Raw genomic sequence first — 16,421 nt, forward strand, 5'->3', positions numbered from 1 at the left:
CGCGACCCGGGTGTGAGCGGCACCGCGATTGGCTGTCGGCTCCGCCGCCGGCTCCTCGTCACTTCCTGTACGGACTGGCGAGGAGGGGCGGCTACAGTGACGTCACTGCCCGCGCCATGACGTCACTCCCCCAGCAGCAGCGGTACAAAAAGCCGTGGAGAGGCCTCGGGACTGTGAGAAATTGTTTAATATGAAACAGCAGGGACAGGTGCCCGCGGGGGCGGCGCCGCCGCTCGGGTGCAGCTTCTACTGGGGTTTATACGCAAGGACTAAGGAACCGTGAGGAGCAGGCAGGCACGGCCGAGCAGCGGCCCCGGCGGGGCGGCGCCCGGGGCTGCCCAGAGCCCATCGTGCGGCCGCGCTGCTCATAACTTAATCGGCTTTTCCAGGGCGCAAAGAGAGAAAGGAGAGGGGCGCTGCAGGGACAGGGCTGGCTCCTGTTGGCTGCTCAGCTCTCGCCTCTCATATACAGTTCAGTTCATTTAGCGTCTGGTCCAGTGTCTGGTGCAAGCCCAAGTTCTCCTCCTTGGCTTGAGCAAGTTTTTCTGGAGGGAAAGAGGAGAAACACAAGATTTAAATTACATTATTCTATAGCCTTTCCTCTTTAAATAAAACTTTGGGTAACTTACCTTCATATTTAAGATGCCTTTAAAGCTATATCATCAAAACGGGGCCAGTTTTTTGTAATTCCCGTCCTTAAGGGAGGTTTTTGGACATGTCTCACGAGATGTGAAAAGACCTGTGTTTTAATGTGTCATTTATAGGACACATCCTGCTGGGTTTTCCTTGGACTTTGGGAGATTTTAAAGCAGGCTGGTGGAGCACAAGTAGACACTGAGCCCACTGAAAGCTTTTTGCTGACACCCACATCCCTGGGAACACTAGAGTTGGTGTTTGCCAGGTCCTGTCCCATCCTGACTGTGTTTTGCCCACCCCCACACGAGGAGCTAAATGTGTCTGGGTGTGATCACCGGTGTATTTGAGGTGATTTATACAGAAGTAAACCCCAAAGGATGAAAGGTAGAGGTATCATGTTTTATTGAACTGAGCTCCTACAGAGGTGGAAGGGTCGCTTGTGGAAGTGACACAGGAGTGACAGGGATTACAGGCAAGAAAAGCTCGAGAAAACACAGTGAGAACCCCCTGTGTCCCCACACAAGGGCAGGTCACAAAGAAGTCATGTCGTTCAGGGCATGGTCAAGCTCCTCACTGATGGCTTTGTACTTCAGCTTCTGAGCGTAGAGCTCATCTGTCAGTCCCGAGGGCAGCAGGAACAGGCCAGCAAGAAATGCAGGGGAGAGAAGAGGCCACAGGAGGAGAACGGAGACAGGCAAAAGGCAACAGCAGCCAAAGCAGTTGGGGAGGAAAACAAAAGAAGAGAACAGAGGTGTAGTTGAGTATCAGAAGGAAAGCAAAACACCCACAAAGCTGCCTGGTCGAAGTTTCACCTATGTAAACTTCCTGTCTTTTTGTAATCTCACAATTATTTTCCCAGTAAGCAGATTCAGTAGGGCAGGGATCTTGAGCCCTTGAGTCCCTCTATCTGAAAGTTGGCTAAAATCAGGTCATTGTTACCAACTTTATGAAAGAAAACCTATTTCAGGAGAACTTCCACCACACAGGGCAGATGCCCAGTGGACACATCACACCCATGTACCAATATGCCTGAAGAGAGTTGCTGTTATTTCCCAATAAAATCCACCATCCACTCCTAGAATTGTTCTCTGATTTGAAACTGACCACTTGTAAAGAAACTTGACTCATTCCATACCTTCCAGGTCATCAATAGACTTTTCCAGTTTGGCAACAGTTCTCTCGGCAAATTCCGCACGAGTTTCAGCCTAAAAATGTTGAAATAGAATCATTGGATACTCCTAGAAAGATTATGCCCAAAGACAGTTTGAAGATGGCCAAACTTACTTCTTTCAGCTTGTCAGAGAGAATCTTGATTTCTTCTTCATATTTATCTTCTTTTTCTGAGTACTGTGAAAGCAATAAACATTCTTTGAGGGAAGATATAGCAACAATAACTGTTTAAGAAACTGTGACCTATTTATAAGCATTCTTCCTTTTACAACAGCTGCAAACACCATTTCTGTGCTTTTCCCCTCTCCCCCACACCTTCAGGCTTGTTGGGCAGAACTGATCAAGTGGTATCCACAAGCAGGCAAGTAAAACCTCTCATTTGCTTTGTATTTCTGGTTTATTTCTATGAATTCTACTTACAAGGTTTTGCTTTGCCCATATTCTTTAGTTTACTGAAATAACCAACCTTTTCAGATTGAGCTTCCAATGATTTCAGGTTGTTTGTGACGTTCTTTAACTCCTCTTCAAGGTCACTACATTTACTGTAAGGGGAAAACAGAAGTATGAATTGCTAGTCTTTGTTATGATTTGGAGTAATCTAAAAAATACAAGGGACGAAGTAATTAAGTCTGAAAGAAGAAAACTGGGTATATAGTGTCCAAACAAACTTTTCTACAAGTGCTAACTATGTGCCTGCGTTCCAGGAGACTTTTTTTAATGAAATGTAGTGTTGATCTTTCCTGTATTCTAAAAAGTTACTCACACTTCAGACACCTCTGCACGCTCCTCAGCTCTTTCCAGTTCACCCTCCAAAATAACCAGTTTACGGGCAACCTGTAAAAAGACAACAGCCGTGTCAGGCCAGGCTGTAACTCACAGAATCACAGCATGGCTTGGGTTGGGAGGGACCTCAGAAACCATCGAGTTCCATCCCCTGCCACAGGCTGGGAACAAGTTCCTGTCAGATTTCAGAATGAACTCAGCAGTACTCTGCTCCTGCTTCCTCTGGAGTAAGGGAATGAGGTTAAAGCATACACCCACAGATGTAACAGCCCTCCCCAATTAGTTAGATTTTGCACTATTTTTAGCATTAAGTACTTAAGATGCTGCAAATCAAATTCAAATTAAATTCCTCCTTGCTGGGAATGTTCCAAGGTTGAAGCATCACCCAGTGCCAAGTGAACAGAGGGACTAAACTGAGGAGTGACATTATTATTCATGGCTCTCCAGTACGTTTCACCATTTCCTTCTCCCTTTTACCTCCTCATATTTGCGGTCGGCTTCTTCAGCAATGTGCTTGGCCTCCTTCAACTGCATTTCCTGAATTTCCATTTTCTCTTCATCTTTCATTGCTCTGTTCTCAATAACCTTCATTCCTCTGCAGAAGTTAAAGCATGTTTAATGTAGAAGCATTTTGGCACTTGTACTTCAACTTCACAAAATGGAACTTGACATTCGTTACTCAAAAGTGGCCCATTATGACCATTGTGTTTGTCAAGGCTAACAGAATTACCCAATCAAGCTTGTAAAAAAGTTTCAAGTCTCGGACCTGCAGCCCACATTAGCACACGCAGATACGAAATTACACAGGAATATTTTGCTCATATATATTCATTTTTAAACAATGTACCTCTCGCTCTCATCTGCTGCTTTCTCAGCCTCCTCCAGTTTCTGCAGGGCTGTGGCCAGTCGCTCCTGGGCACGATCCAGCTCCTCTTCCACGAGCTGGATGCGTCTGTTCAGAGCCGCCACCTCCCCTTCAGCCTGCGTGAAACCCCCGCCCGAGCGGGGTCGCACAGGTCACGGCCGCTGGCAGCGCTCCCGCCACCCGCTCCTCGGGCTGCATCTCCCGGGCCCTTCTGCCTCTGCTCCTTTGTTTGCTTAAACTGTGGCATCTCAGGAATGTCAAGGTATGGAGTCTGTGCCTGTTCTTTCTTTTTTTAATGGCACTTATCATTCCTGACACACAAAAAGGAACTCTACCGGACTGCAAATGGATCGGGGTATTTTTGTAGCACTTCACAGGGCTGCGTCTGTCAAAAGTTAAAAGATGAACTGTTTCCAGGATGGCATAGTTCCAAAACCTTCACCGTTGCTTTCTCTGCCCTTGGTTACAGTGACAGCCTGTCACAGCTCCCTGTGAAGCCTGAGCCCGTTCCTGATCCATCCTGGCTCCCAAGCCTGCAAACGCTCTACAATCTACGCCGTCAGCTGGGCACAGACAGTGGCCTCAGCACGGCACAGTCAGGCTTTTTTGGGACAAAATTAGATATATTCTTAAAATAAGTTCACTTTGCTTCCTGTGGTACTTAAAGGAATTAGGCAGGATGCCTAATTCTTAGTAAGATCTGTTTGTATATTATTGAATAAACTTCACAATAATTGGAACACCATTAACGCATAAAAAAGATCAGTTAATAAATGGAAGAGACTGCTGTGAGAAATGCTCAATGCAGACAGCATGGACAAACTGATGTCCACAAATGTTTATTAATATACGGCTCCTTTAGTTGCTTGTTTTTGAAGGAAAAAAAAGCCCTGCTTTTTAAACTGCTAGGCTTGTGCATTTGTTGTCCCCAAATCTGAGAAGGATTGCCATATACAAGATTAACTTTTTTGTCTTCCAAACACTTCTATGTGATATAAACCCTGGAGGGACGACTGTTTTATGCTTTATGTTAAAACACTTCAGGGGAAAAAAAAAAAATTGCTGCAGCTTAGCAAATTTGGTCACTGACCACTCCTAAGCTGGAGGAAGTGGTTTCCATTCACTTCTGAGCCATCTTGGAAAGGAGTTCAGTGGCTGATCCAAATGGAAGCTGACCCAAGATTCGTCTAGTCATAAATTATCCAACATTTAATCTGTTTTTTACCCAGTGTAGTGTTTAACTTCCCGATTTATACACAAGGCATCGATCATGTACAAAACTGGCATCTGTTCTGTGGCAGGAACTCCTTCACTAGCCAGGGTACTTTTAAGTCCCATTTTAATTCAGCAAGATTCCAAAGCTATGGAGCCGGGGCCACTGGGAATCTGGGGTGAGCCTGGCTCCACCTCTCCCAGCAGCAGCCCGAAGTCCTTATACGGTAAAACTAACTCGCTGACATGTGATAAAATAGCAGGAAGATGCCGGGAAGGCTGATCGCACACAAATCTAAGTGAAACCAGCTGTCCGACCCCGGGAGAGCCGCACGCTAGCGGAGAATTCGCATTTCTCTGTGAAAACTAGGACGGAAAGTTATTTTTCAGCAGTTCGGACATTTCCCAGCTGTGCTGAAGCCAGCGGTGCGGCGCCGAGAGGCGGGAACACCCCGCTCCGTGTCATGCAGCGCTTTTCCCTAATTAAACAGCGTTTCCCAGCAAGCGCTCGAGCGCTCCCCGGTGCGATGGGCGCTGGAGCGCCGCTGCCGCAGGAGCGCGGCCCCGAGCGCGGCCCCGGCCCGGCTCCCGCGGGATGCGGCGGGCGCGGCGCTGCGGCAGCGCCGGGGCTGCGGCGGGCGGTGCGAGCGCAGCGGAGCGAGCGCAGCGGGGACAGCCCAGGGATGGAGGTGCCGGCGGCCGAGCCGCCCGCCCGCAGCGGGGAAGAGCCGGGCGCGCCCCAGCGAGAGAGAGCCAGAGACAGGAAGGAAGGAGCAGCCCGGGAGAGAGCGACCGAGAGAGGCGAGCAGGCAGCCCGGGCGGTCTCACTTTCTCCCGCAGGTCCCGTTCCAGGTCCAGCTCCCGCTGGAGGACCTGGGCGCGATCCTCCGCCTCATCCGCCTGTTGCTGCAGGCACTGGATCTTCCTCTTGACGGCTTCCAGGGAGCTCGGCGCGGCCATGGGCGCGTTCGGCGGGCTGGGCGCGGAGCGCGGCACGTGGCGGCCCGCGCCTTTCAATGGCCTGTGACGTCACGCGCCTGGAGGTGGAGTGGTGACGTCGCGCTGGGACCGGGCCGGCACGGCGGGACCGGCGGGACTGAGACGCGGCCCCGTTCGGCCCCGCTCGGACCCTCCCCGCTCGGGGATGCGGCCCGGGACCCGTTCGGCCCCGCTCGGACCCTCCCCGCTCGGGATGCGGACCCGGCCCCGCTCGGACCCTCCCCGCTCGGGGATGCGGCCCGGGACCCGTTCGGCTCCGCTCGGACCCTCCCCGCTCGGGATGCGGACCCGGCCCCGCTCGGACCCTCCCCGCTCGGGGATGCGGCCCGGGACCCGTTCGGCCCCGCTCGGACCCTCCCCGCTCGGGGATGCGGCCCGGGACCCGTTCGGCCCCGCTCGGACCCTCCCCGCTCGGGATGCGGACCCGGCCCCGCTCGGACCCTCCCCGCTCGGGATGCGGACCCGGCCCCGCTCGGGATGCGGACCCGGCCCCGCTCGGCCCCTCCCCGCTCGGGATGCAGCCGCGCCCCCGCCCGAGCGGAGGTGCTGGCCCCGCTGCCGGGCCCTGCCCGCGCTCCGCCGCTGTCCCGGCGGCCGGGGTGTGGCGGGGAGCCTGCCCTGGCCTTTACCCTGCCGCGGGGATGAAGGCAAAGGGCACCTTATGCTACGGCACAGTTCTGCTGCCGTCCCATTTTCCTTGAAAAGTCACCATTTTGTTTATTTCTGCTAAAGGAGATTTCTCCTTTCCTAAAGGATTCCCATCCGTTTCGGGGTCCCCTCCGGGCGCCCCGGGCGGTGCCGGCTCCCGGGGCAGCCGGGCGCACCGTGCTCTCGGTGCGGACTAGCCCCGCTCCCTTCAGAGGAGGGGAGAGGCTCAAACCCCTGCACCGTAACCCCGCCTCGCTATCCCCGCAAACGTGCATACAACCAGTGAAGTGCGTACAAAACACAGAGCAGAGTTATGGGCAAGTGTTAGCCATGGATACGTACATCAGTGGCCTTCTTCTCAGCCTGCTCCAGTTTTTCCTGGGCATCTTTGAGAGCCTCTGAGTATTTATCCAGTTCATCTTCTGTTCCTTTCAACTTCTTCTGCAGAGCTACCAGCTCATCCTCTACCTTTCAAGAGAAAAGAACCCCAAAGTGAGCACAGTGATGTAGTATCAGTTACAGTTAATGTGAGAAAAACACTCTTTACTATTTGTTTTAACCAAATATATCATACAAAGGGCCACAAAAGACCAGATCAAAGTTCTGCTGGTGACAGTAGTCTGAGAATAACTGGTAGCAGTTGCCAGGGAATGATCATTAAAAAGATGTCATTCTTGAATAATGTTGCCTGCTGTCACAGACACACAGAGGATCTGGTTTAATACAGAACTTTGTATAAACCCTTTTCCATTTAATTCTTTTTCCCCCTTGGACATCCTGCAGCAGTTTTGCACCATAATTATAGATGTTTTTGAATAATGTCCTTTTAGTGTTTGTTCTAACACTATCACCGATGATTTTTCAGGAAACTATTCAATTCCTGTACAGTTGAAAAAAATTTGTGGTCCTTCCTTAATGATCTTTGTGTTTCAGGACACTTCAACCCCAATGAGATACCCTGGATGTAGGAGGGAACAGGGCTGGCCTTGCTATAGGTGGGACTCATGGCTTGGGAGGTCCTTTCCAACCTGGATTATTCTCTCACTGAGGCCCAACACAAAGTGTTCAGACTCCTCCATACCATATAAATCCATATTGTTCACAGAATGGTGCTATTTATAACGTGCTGGGAGACTGTTTAGTGGCAAACTGTCTCGTGCTCCCTGAAGAATTCACGTTATCAAAGGCTTGCTGCTGATAAGGGTGGGCCTGCAAACCCATCTGCCTCATCCTTTCATTTGCAACACAAAACACCTCAGTTTGTTGAGACACTGATTTATCCTTTTAGCTCCACCTTGACAGAAATTTACTATATCAAAATAGTGTGTGTTTTGGTGTACTTCCTTCATTTTAGTTTCACTGAGAGTTTTAAAGACATTTTTGGAAGTGTGCTATTCTGGAATGTTGTTATCTTGCAGAGAGTAACCAGCCAGTGTGAGAGAACTGCAGACCTTGCTCGGCTGTTCTAACAGAGGGACAGTAAGCAGCATGAAGCAGATGCTGGCTTTGTGTATGAATATTAAAGTAACTATTTGAGTACTGTGCCCACATTAAAAAAGCAGCTTTAGAAAAAAAAAAAAAAAAAGAGACAATTCAGAAAAGAGGAGTAAGATCAAAGGTTTATTTTTCTAAAGAAGAAGAAATATTAGGCCAGATGAATGCTTACAACATATTAGAGCAGTGTGGAAGATGTAGAAGCAGCCAAATTTAGAAACGTAAAAGGGAAAGATGGGGTACTTTTACAAGAAGTGCTGTAAAAACTTGAACATACTCAGCTAACATTTCAAGATCATTCTGGGAATACCAAAGCTTGGATAGGAGACAGACATTCAGAATAAAGACATTGAAAAGCAAAATAATATGAAAATGTTGTCATTAGAATTCAGTTAAAAGAACAGCATTCAAATTAAGATATTTCCCATTATTCTTGACCAAAAAAATAAGAGAGCATATCTCCTGTCTCAGGTGGCACCTCTAAGGGGCACTTTCTGCACCAAGAACTTGAAGTGAACTTTATTAATTCTCTTCAAGGAGAGGCTTAATTAATGTTCAGACACAGCCAACTCTATTAGCACTAGTCCTACAGGTGTCAGGGCTTACAGCTTTGATTTTAAATATGTAAAGGCCTTTTGCATGGAATCAAAGCATGAGAAATTTAGAACAATTATGTAAGATTCAAGAAAACTTGGACAAAGTACTGTTAATAATCTGTGGATGATGTTAATTTTGGAAAGACTGAGATGGCTGAGAAGTTTCAGCTTAGTCCTGGCTGTACAAGCATAACAAAAAGGCAAAAAAACTTCAGAAGAATATTAACAGAAAACTGACATCAAATTATTTTGCTTTCTGAATCAGAACATTCCACACAGTATTTTGTTACACTTATTTCCACAGCACACACAGAGGCAGTGATTTTATTTCCACTTACCTGCTTGCATTTGTCCTCAGCTGCCTTCTTATCCGTCTCAGCCTGCTCTGCTCTGTCAATGGCATTCTCCTTGTCTAACTTCAGCATCTGCATCTTTTTCTTGATAGCTTCCATTTTTGCTCAAGGACAGGCTCAAGGATCTGTCACGCAGCTAAAATAATCTGATGAGAAAAATTTTAGGTTTTTACCAGCTTGTCTCTGCAGGACAGAGAGTGAAGTTGTACTCAGGCAAGTCGCAGGGAAAATGAGCTACAAGTGGTTTTAGAGAGCTTTAAACCCAGAGCCCCCTGGACAAAACCCAGATCTATTGGCCTCTTCTCTGGTGTTCCATCCACAGCCTTTCTAAGGAATGAGCTGGAACAGACTCACGAGAGGAATCTTCACCACTCCATGTCCTTATTTGGGTCCTGTTTTCTTAAAGAGAAAACTGTTTCCATTTTTAAGCTTCTGACAGAAGCAAAAGTGTTGACATATGAACACATGCTTGAAGAAAAGCTGATTATCTCCTCTTTGTGTGTGCAGAGCAATTAACCAACCCAGCAGATTTTGGGGATGGCCTGCCTTCCTGGAATAACAGAATGAAGCTAATGAAGGGAAGGATCTCTTTAGATTACTCCAAAATAAATCAATACATAAAATAAATAAACGAATTTTTAAAAATCTATGCTTAAGAAGTAGCTAAAATTAAGTTGTAAAAAGATACAGAATATAAGACAGCAGAGATTTTTGCTGTAAAAATAAGCACTGGTGTTAAGGAACTAGCTATAATGTGTGATAGTATAACACATAAGAGAGCTCAAATTTAGATGTCAAGTTCAGGCTTAAGGCAAACTCAGTGAGTTTGAGTGCCTGTCCTTGAAATTTCCCTCACTAAATACTTGGGGAAATGAACAACACCTGAAGTTGCAGTCTGATGAGCACCATAAATTATTCCTTCTGCTGTTTGAAGGAGTCACCTTCACTCTGTCAGGGAAGAGCAGGCTCTGGGGAGCACAGGAGTAGCTCCACTGACAGAGGACACCAAGCAGAGCATCCAACAGCCCCAGAATGAGCTCTGCTTCCTTTTGCAGCTCATTAAACATCCCCAAAACCACTCCATCCTTTTACAGGCTCTTGCTGAGCCCCACAGCCTGACACAGCCTTGTCCTGACTGCTCTGACCTTCTCATGTACTGATGTACAGCATTTTCCAGCGCAGTTTTGGAAATTTGGAAATTTTCTGGCAGCACTTTTGGACTTTGATACCCTGGGCACCAGCATAAAGCCATGGAATATACTGAGATGGATCCCACAGTGACCATCAAGTCCAACTCCTGGCTCTGCACAGATACCCCACCAATGCATCCTGTGCCTGAATCTTGCCCAAATGCTCCTGGAGCTCTGGCAGCCTTGGGAATGTGTCCAGTGCCCAACCACCCTCTGGGGGAAGAACCTTTTCCTGATATCCAGCTTTCCCCTCCCCCAGTTCTTTCCCTAGTGCAGTCGTGTTGAGCACACGATGGCTCTGCCCTGCTCGGTTCTGCCATGCCCTGCTCGGTTCTGCTGTTCTCTGCTCGGTTCTGCCGTTCTCTGCTCCGTTCTGCCGTTCTCTGCTCGGTTCTGCCGTTCTCTGCTCCGTTCTGCCGTTCTCTGCTCTCTGCAGCCCCGTTCTCTGCTCCGTTCTGCTGTTCTCTGCTCCGTTCTGCCGTTCTCTGCTCTCTGCAGCCCCGTTCTCTGCTCCGTTCTGCTGTTCTCTGCTCCGTTCTGCCGTTCTCTGCTCTCTGCAGCCCCGTTCTCTGCTCCATTCTGCCGTTCTCTGCTCCGTTCTGCTGTTCTCTGCTCCGTTCTGCCGTTCTCTGCTCCGTTCTGCCGTTGTCTGCTCTCTGCAGCCCCGTTCTCTGCTCTCTGCAGCCCCGTTCTCTGCTCGGTTCTGCCGTTCTCTGCTCGGTTCTGCCGTTCTCTGCCCGGTTCTGCCGTTCTCTGCTCCGTTCTGCTGTTCTCTGCTCCGTTCTGCCGTTCTCTGCTCTCTGCAGCCCCGTTCTCTGCTCCATTCTGCCGTTCTCTTCTCCGTTCTGCTGTTCTCTGCTCGGTTCTGCCGTTCTCTGCTCTCTGCAGCCCCGTTCTCTGCTCTCTGCAGCCCCGTTCTCTGCTCGGTTCTGCCGTTCTCTGCTCGGTTCTGCCGTTCTCTGCCCGGTTCTGCCGTTCTCTGCTCCGTTCTGCTGTTCTCTGCTCCGTTCTGCCGTTCTCTGCTCTCTGCAGCCCCGTTCTCTGCTCCATTCTGCCGTTCTCTTCTCCGTTCTGCTGTTCTCTGCTCGGTTCTGCCGTTCTCTGCTCTCTGCAGCCCCGTTCTCTGCTCTGTTCTGCCATTCTCTGCTCCGTTCTGCCGTTCTCTGCTCCGTTCTGCTGTTCTCTGCTCGGTTCTGCCGTTCTCTGCTCCATTCTGCCGTTCTCTGCTCCGTTCTGCCGTTCTCTGCTCCGTTCTGCCGTTCTCTGCCCGGTTCTGCCGTTCTCTGCTCCGTTCTGCTGTTCTCTGCTCCGTTCTGCCGTTCTCTGCTCTCGGTTCTGCCATTCTCTGCTCCGTTCTGCCGTTCTCTGCCCGGTTCTGCCGTTCTCTGCTCCGTTCTGCTGTTCTCTGCTCCGTTCTGCCGTTCTCTGCTCTCTGCAGCCCCGTTCTCTGCTCTGTTCTGCCGTTCTCTGCCCGGTTCTGCTGTTCTCTGCTCTCTGCAGCCCCGTTCTCTGCTCCGTTCTGCTGTTCTCTGCTCCGTTCTGCTGTTCTCTGCCCGGTTCTGCCGTTCTCTGCTCCGTTCTGCTGTTCTCTGCCCGGTTCTGCCGTTCTCTGCTCCGTTCTGCCGTTCTCTGCCTGGTTCTGCCGTTCTCTGCTCCGTTCTGCCGTTCTCTGCTCTCTGCAGCCCCGGGTCCCTCTCTCCACCCCAGCTGAGCTCCTGTGCAGCCCCCCAGCCACGAGGGCGCTCGGCACAGGACCCAGACCTTCCCCATCCTCTGGGGCTCAGATGCACGGCACTGGAAGACCTTCGGAAGAGACTTTTAGGGAAAAGTGTGCCCTTTATTGAACTAAACATGATGATAGAGTGGACATGAAGCCAACACCAGCACAGTGCCGATGGATGGGCTAACGGATGGCACCGGGCTGTGTTCTGAATTTGTTCTGAACACAGGGTTGGGAATATAGTGATGTTTTTGTTATTCCTGAGCTTGCACAAGGCCAAGGCCTTTCCTGCGACTTACAGGACCATGCTGAGGAGGGGGCTGGGAGTGCATGAGAGATTGAGAGGGCACATCGCCAGAATATTCCAGACCATCTGTCATCACACTTGGGAGATAAACGGGGAGAAGCAGCAAATGAGGAACGTTTGGCGTGATGGCATTTGTCTTCCCATGTCACAATTCCATGGGATGAGGCCTTGTTCTTCTGAAGGTGCGCAATACCTGCCCACAGGAAGCAGTGAATTAATTCCCTGTTTTCCTTTTCTTGTGTGCACAGCTTTTGTTTTCCCTATAAAACTTTCAACCCACGACTTCTCTAGCTTTTACCCTTCTGATTCTCTCTGATCCTGCTTGTGCGCGAGCGAGTGGCTACGTGGTGCTTGCTAGCCAGCTGGGGTTAAAACACGACAACGATTTGCTGTTGTCGTTTAAATCAAAATGAATTAATTTTACGAAAACCCAGAGCCGCCCGCAGCGCCGACGCGCGGCCTTCACCCCGCCCCAAGATGGCGGCGGCGCGCCCCGAGGGGCGGCACTGAGGCGGGGCCGGGGCGGCGGCGGGGCCGAGATGGCGGCGGCGGGGCCGCCCTCTCCGGGCTGGGCTGGCTGAGGGCACGGCCCGCGGCTCCCGGGCTGCGCTCCCCGGGCTGAGGGCACGGCCCGCGGCTCCCCGGCCCAAGGAGCGAGCTGGGGGTGCAGTTTGAAGACCCAAGGGGAGGGAACAGAGTGGCAAGGACAGTGTTAGCCCTGTTTGACCCAGCTCACGTAGGGACTTGTGGAATGGAGGCTGATGCAAGGCTGTACGTGCTGCTCCTTGGGACAGCAGCTGCTTGTACCATTAAGTGTGCATTTTGAGCTGTTCTGTGGTTGCTCTCACAGCCTCTTCATAATTTCTGTGATTGAGAGGAGCACAAGTGGTTTTCCAGTCAGGTCACCAGCCGCCTTCCTGCCACAGTCTCAGGCAGGTTTAGAATCAGAGCTGGGGAAGCAAACACTGAACAGGATTCTTTTTCCTTTCTATTTCAACTGCAGGAAGATAATTTTTCTAATCAACTCTGCTGCATGACTCAGAGCCACATTTAAAAAGGAACATCAAGAGACATGTCACCCTCTGTAGCCCTTCAACCAGATCCATGCCCTTCTTCCCTTCCCTGCTTCACGAACTGGAGAGAAACTCCTGAAGAATTCAGTGATGATAATCCTGTCAGTCCCACAGCCTCTGGTTTTCATTAGCTTGGGAAACTGAGCAACCAAGAGAAAGAAGAACACTCTAAACCATTTCTTTTTTTGTTTGTTTGTTTCAGCAGGCAGGAAGATGCTTTACAGGCTATAAGAGTTGCTTTGTTTTTCCTTTTCTTTCTGAGGGGTTGTTTGGGCTGAGCAAAGCTTGGCGTGGCTGGTGTGTAAATATGAGAGGATACCAGAAGGAAATGAAGTTGGATTGTTGGAGAGTGTGCTCATTCCTTTGGAGGCTGTAAGGGAAGCTTGTCACAGCAGGGATCTGAACAGACGGGGGTGGTCAGACCTGTGGCCCGAACTTGGCAAGTCTCAACATTTTCTCTGCTGTCAATCCCTACTCGTTTTTTGTGGCCCAGCAGTTAGCTGAGACCCACAGCACGGCCCATTTCACTAACTGGGGAAAACAGACACTTCATATTCCCCAGTTGCTCCTGCAGCTCCTTCTCTGCCCTAAACTTGGGCTGTAAAAGATCTCCTTCCTCTCTTTCACACTGATTGAGCTTCAACTCCTCATACACAAAGCTGCATCTATCAAGGCTAGAAGCAATTCAGAGCAGAAGAAAGAAGCTATTTACAATCCTTTACCAAATTCCTTAATTATTTCCTAATAATCATCTCACTTGTAAACTTTCTGTTGTGAAAACGATATATTATGTATCAGTAAAAAAGGTGCCACTAGACTGAACATCAAATTTGTCGCTTCCTGACATTTCCTTTTAAATGACAAGATCTGCAAAGGCTCACATCTCTGTGAATTTTTACTCTGTGGGCTGTCCCTGCAGGGTGCTCTCCCTCTGTCCTTCCCAGTGTGTGCCAGTACCAACCTGAAACACGTTCTTATTAGGGATCTGGTACTGACCACGGATGAACAGAAGGCACTGGAATGAGTGTGATGAAAATAGTACATCTGCTTTTCCTGTGTCTATATCCAAAGGAAAGCTACCTATTTTCTTCAATAATCCCAGTTACCTGCATTTCCCAGCAGGTCTTTGAACACCTGAGATAATGAGGTTTGCCGGGAAGCCTGTCTTGCTGCCAGAATCGGGTGCAGCAGAAGAAAGCAAATGCCACCCTGAATGCAATGCTGACATTTCTGGCTAACACAGAATGGAGTTCCTGCAAAAGGAGGAATCGGCAGCCTCGAGCGGGAGATTTTGGCTGCCCTTCTTTTCTCTGTCCTGGTCTTCATTGGTGAGACCTTTGAGCTGCAGAGGCAGATTTGCATTTAGGGCAAGGCACCGTCCCTGCGGCGTCTCCTGCAGGTTTTTACTGTCCAGCGCAGCCCGTGCTCCGAGCTCTCCTGGCCGTTAGATGGCAATGCAGACCCGCAGATTCCCTCTCCCCGAGCCTCTGGAAACGATGGTGCTGCTCACAGAGCCCAAACCTCCTGTTTCTGCCCATCTCACTTTTTAAGACTGAGGCACCCGAATTCGTTTTGCCTGAAAGAGACGTAGCTGAGTGCCTGGGACGGCAGCTCCTCTGAGTCCTCAGCGGCACAGGCCTTGGCTCTCTCCATCCAGGCCCTCCTTTGTGCGCAGTGCTTTGGGTTTTTTCTCTTCCATCAGTTGGCTCATTTGTCTTTTGTTTTGCTGTTTCCACCACCATTTTGTTGTCTTGCTTATTTCTCAGCTTGTAGCCAGCCCTCTCAGGCGAGTGAGTCATGGGCTGCCTCAGGCCAAACCCCAAGGATACAGACTTCTGAGGGTCATGAATCTCCCATCTGGGAAGTTATAAAGAACTGCAGTGAGAAATAGCTACCACCACAAAATGCTTTCCTCCATATCATTTTTTCAGCTTTTCCATTGTCTGCACTTGACTGGTTCATTTAACATGTGCATTACCAGGGTTTTTTTGCTTCACATTGCCTTTTCCACCAGAAAATGTCACCAACTCACATCCAGCTTTTGCTCAGAAAACTTGCAGGTTAATTTGTGTTCCAAATCCAGGCAGGTTTTCTCCTTCAAAATGAAATATAAATACCTATTTTTTTTCCCCTGGAGCCTGTTTGAAGCTCAATTCCATGCCAAACAGTCCACCAACTCCCAGCAGTGCAATATTTTTGGTGAGCAGCTGGCTAGGGCAGTTGTAGGGCCTTTTGGAGTCTGATTTGGATACTTGCAGCAGGATCTGCTTTACTTGGTGACTTCAGCTGTGTTAGTGCCAGAAATCTTCATTTATAGCAGAAAAAATGACAGTATTATCTTAAAAAAATCTATTATCCTGGTGGAGCAGATGGAGAGCTCCTGGCTGTGGCTTAGGAAGGGCAGGAAGACGTTGGCACTTTCCCTGTGCCAGGCAAGGAGGGGAGGCTGGGGCTGCGCTTGACGCTCGCACCTCCCGTGCACATTAAAGGAAGCACCTTCCAGCTTCTCTGGATTTAAAACGTCTAAACAAAGAGGATTGTGTCTTAATCCCCAGGAGAAGTGCTCCTCTATCACAGAAGGGCCCTTTTTTTCTGATGCACAAGAAGTTAATAGTGTTCCTAAGCCCTCTTGCAGATGTGAGCAGCGTGCTGCAGATAAGTTGTATCAGGAGAAAGCGTTATCACTTGGGCTTACATATTTTGTGCTTATCCATAGGACTCTAAAAAGCTGTTGCCTTTAATTACTCATTCCTCAAAGCATTTATTAATCATTTATTAGCTCTTTGTTCATTTGCTGTAGATGTAACTTGACATATAAAGTGAGCCCAGTCATTTCATAAGCAAGCACATCTCAGGAGGAGTGAAGCACTGAGTGGTAGGAAAGGCCTTACTCATCTTGGCACGGGGTGGCACAGCTCCAGTTAGGGCCTCTGGTACTTTACAAATAGAAATACCAGTGCCTTAAGCTGTCCCATCACCTGAGATATCCAAGGCACTGATGAATGAGGTGACAGCTGCATATTGGACTGAAGATTTATAACCTTGTTGTGTTGCTGCTGAGCCTGCCCAGCTGTTCACTCAGGAATGAGCCTTCCCCAGCCTCCTGCTCCCCAGCACCTGCTGTGGGTGTCAGAGTCCACAGTGCTGCCACCTTCTCTCTGCACCTTTGGCTAATGGAGAAGGAGAGCAGTGCTTGGATTGAGAGTGTGCCCACCAGCTGAACTGAGGCTTTTTGGGAGCCTGACAAAAAGCCCCTCTTTGGTGCCCAGTGCTGTAGAACTGCAGGTGTAAATCTGGTCAACCTGACCAGGGTGGTCACCTCTCTGCTTCCAAACACAAACTCAACCCAAAGAGACATCAGAGGAAAATCCTTAG

The 16,421-nt window shown here is 49.5% G+C and overlaps 1 protein-coding gene across 4 annotated transcripts; it reads right to left on the bottom strand.

The window, feature by feature from the left end:
• Nucleotides 1-169: 169 nt before the first annotated feature.
• On the bottom strand, nt 170-8,988 carry TPM4 (tropomyosin 4). 4 transcript variants are annotated; one of them, XM_079328504.1, is made up of 9 exons: nt 8,742-8,988; nt 6,656-6,781; nt 3,437-3,570; nt 3,067-3,184; nt 2,570-2,640; nt 2,273-2,348; nt 1,921-1,983; nt 1,772-1,841; nt 394-545 (listed from the first exon to the last, which is right to left on the bottom strand). In XM_079328504.1, exons 1-9 carry the CDS (start codon nt 8,853-8,855, stop codon nt 463-465), a joined length of 855 nt encoding a protein of 284 aa, XP_079184630.1. In that variant the 5' UTR covers nt 8,856-8,988; the 3' UTR covers nt 394-462. The 4 variants fall into 4 exon arrangements, with proteins under 4 accessions (XP_079184632.1, XP_079184630.1, XP_079184629.1 ...); XM_079328503.1 differs by lacking the exon at nt 394-545 and adding an exon at nt 1,015-1,249; XM_079328506.1 differs by lacking the exons at nt 6,656-6,781; nt 8,742-8,988 and adding an exon at nt 5,495-5,698 and having other exon boundaries at nt 170-545.
• Between the last annotated feature and the right edge of the window lie 7,433 nt (nt 8,989-16,421).

The sequence above is a fragment of the Erithacus rubecula genome, assembly GCF_903797595.1.
Source record: "Erithacus rubecula genome assembly, chromosome: 28".
Classification (NCBI taxonomy): Eukaryota; Metazoa; Chordata; class Aves; order Passeriformes; family Muscicapidae; genus Erithacus; species Erithacus rubecula.

What these genes read in the sequence shown, in the direction of transcription:
- TPM4 (XM_079328504.1), bottom strand. Translation starts at nt 8,855, where the DNA reads ATGGAAGCTATCAAGAAAAAGATGCAGATGCTGAAGTTAGACAAGGAG. An exon ending in CGTGCAGAGGTGTCTGAAGT is followed by an intron (nt 2,349 to 2,569) that starts GTGAGTAACTTT and finishes TTCCCCTTACAG; the next exon opens with TAAATGTAGTGACCTTGAAG. An exon ending in TGGAAGCTCAATCTGAAAAG is followed by an intron (nt 1,984 to 2,272) that starts GTTGGTTATTTC and finishes TTGCTTTCACAG; the next exon opens with TACTCAGAAAAAGAAGATAA.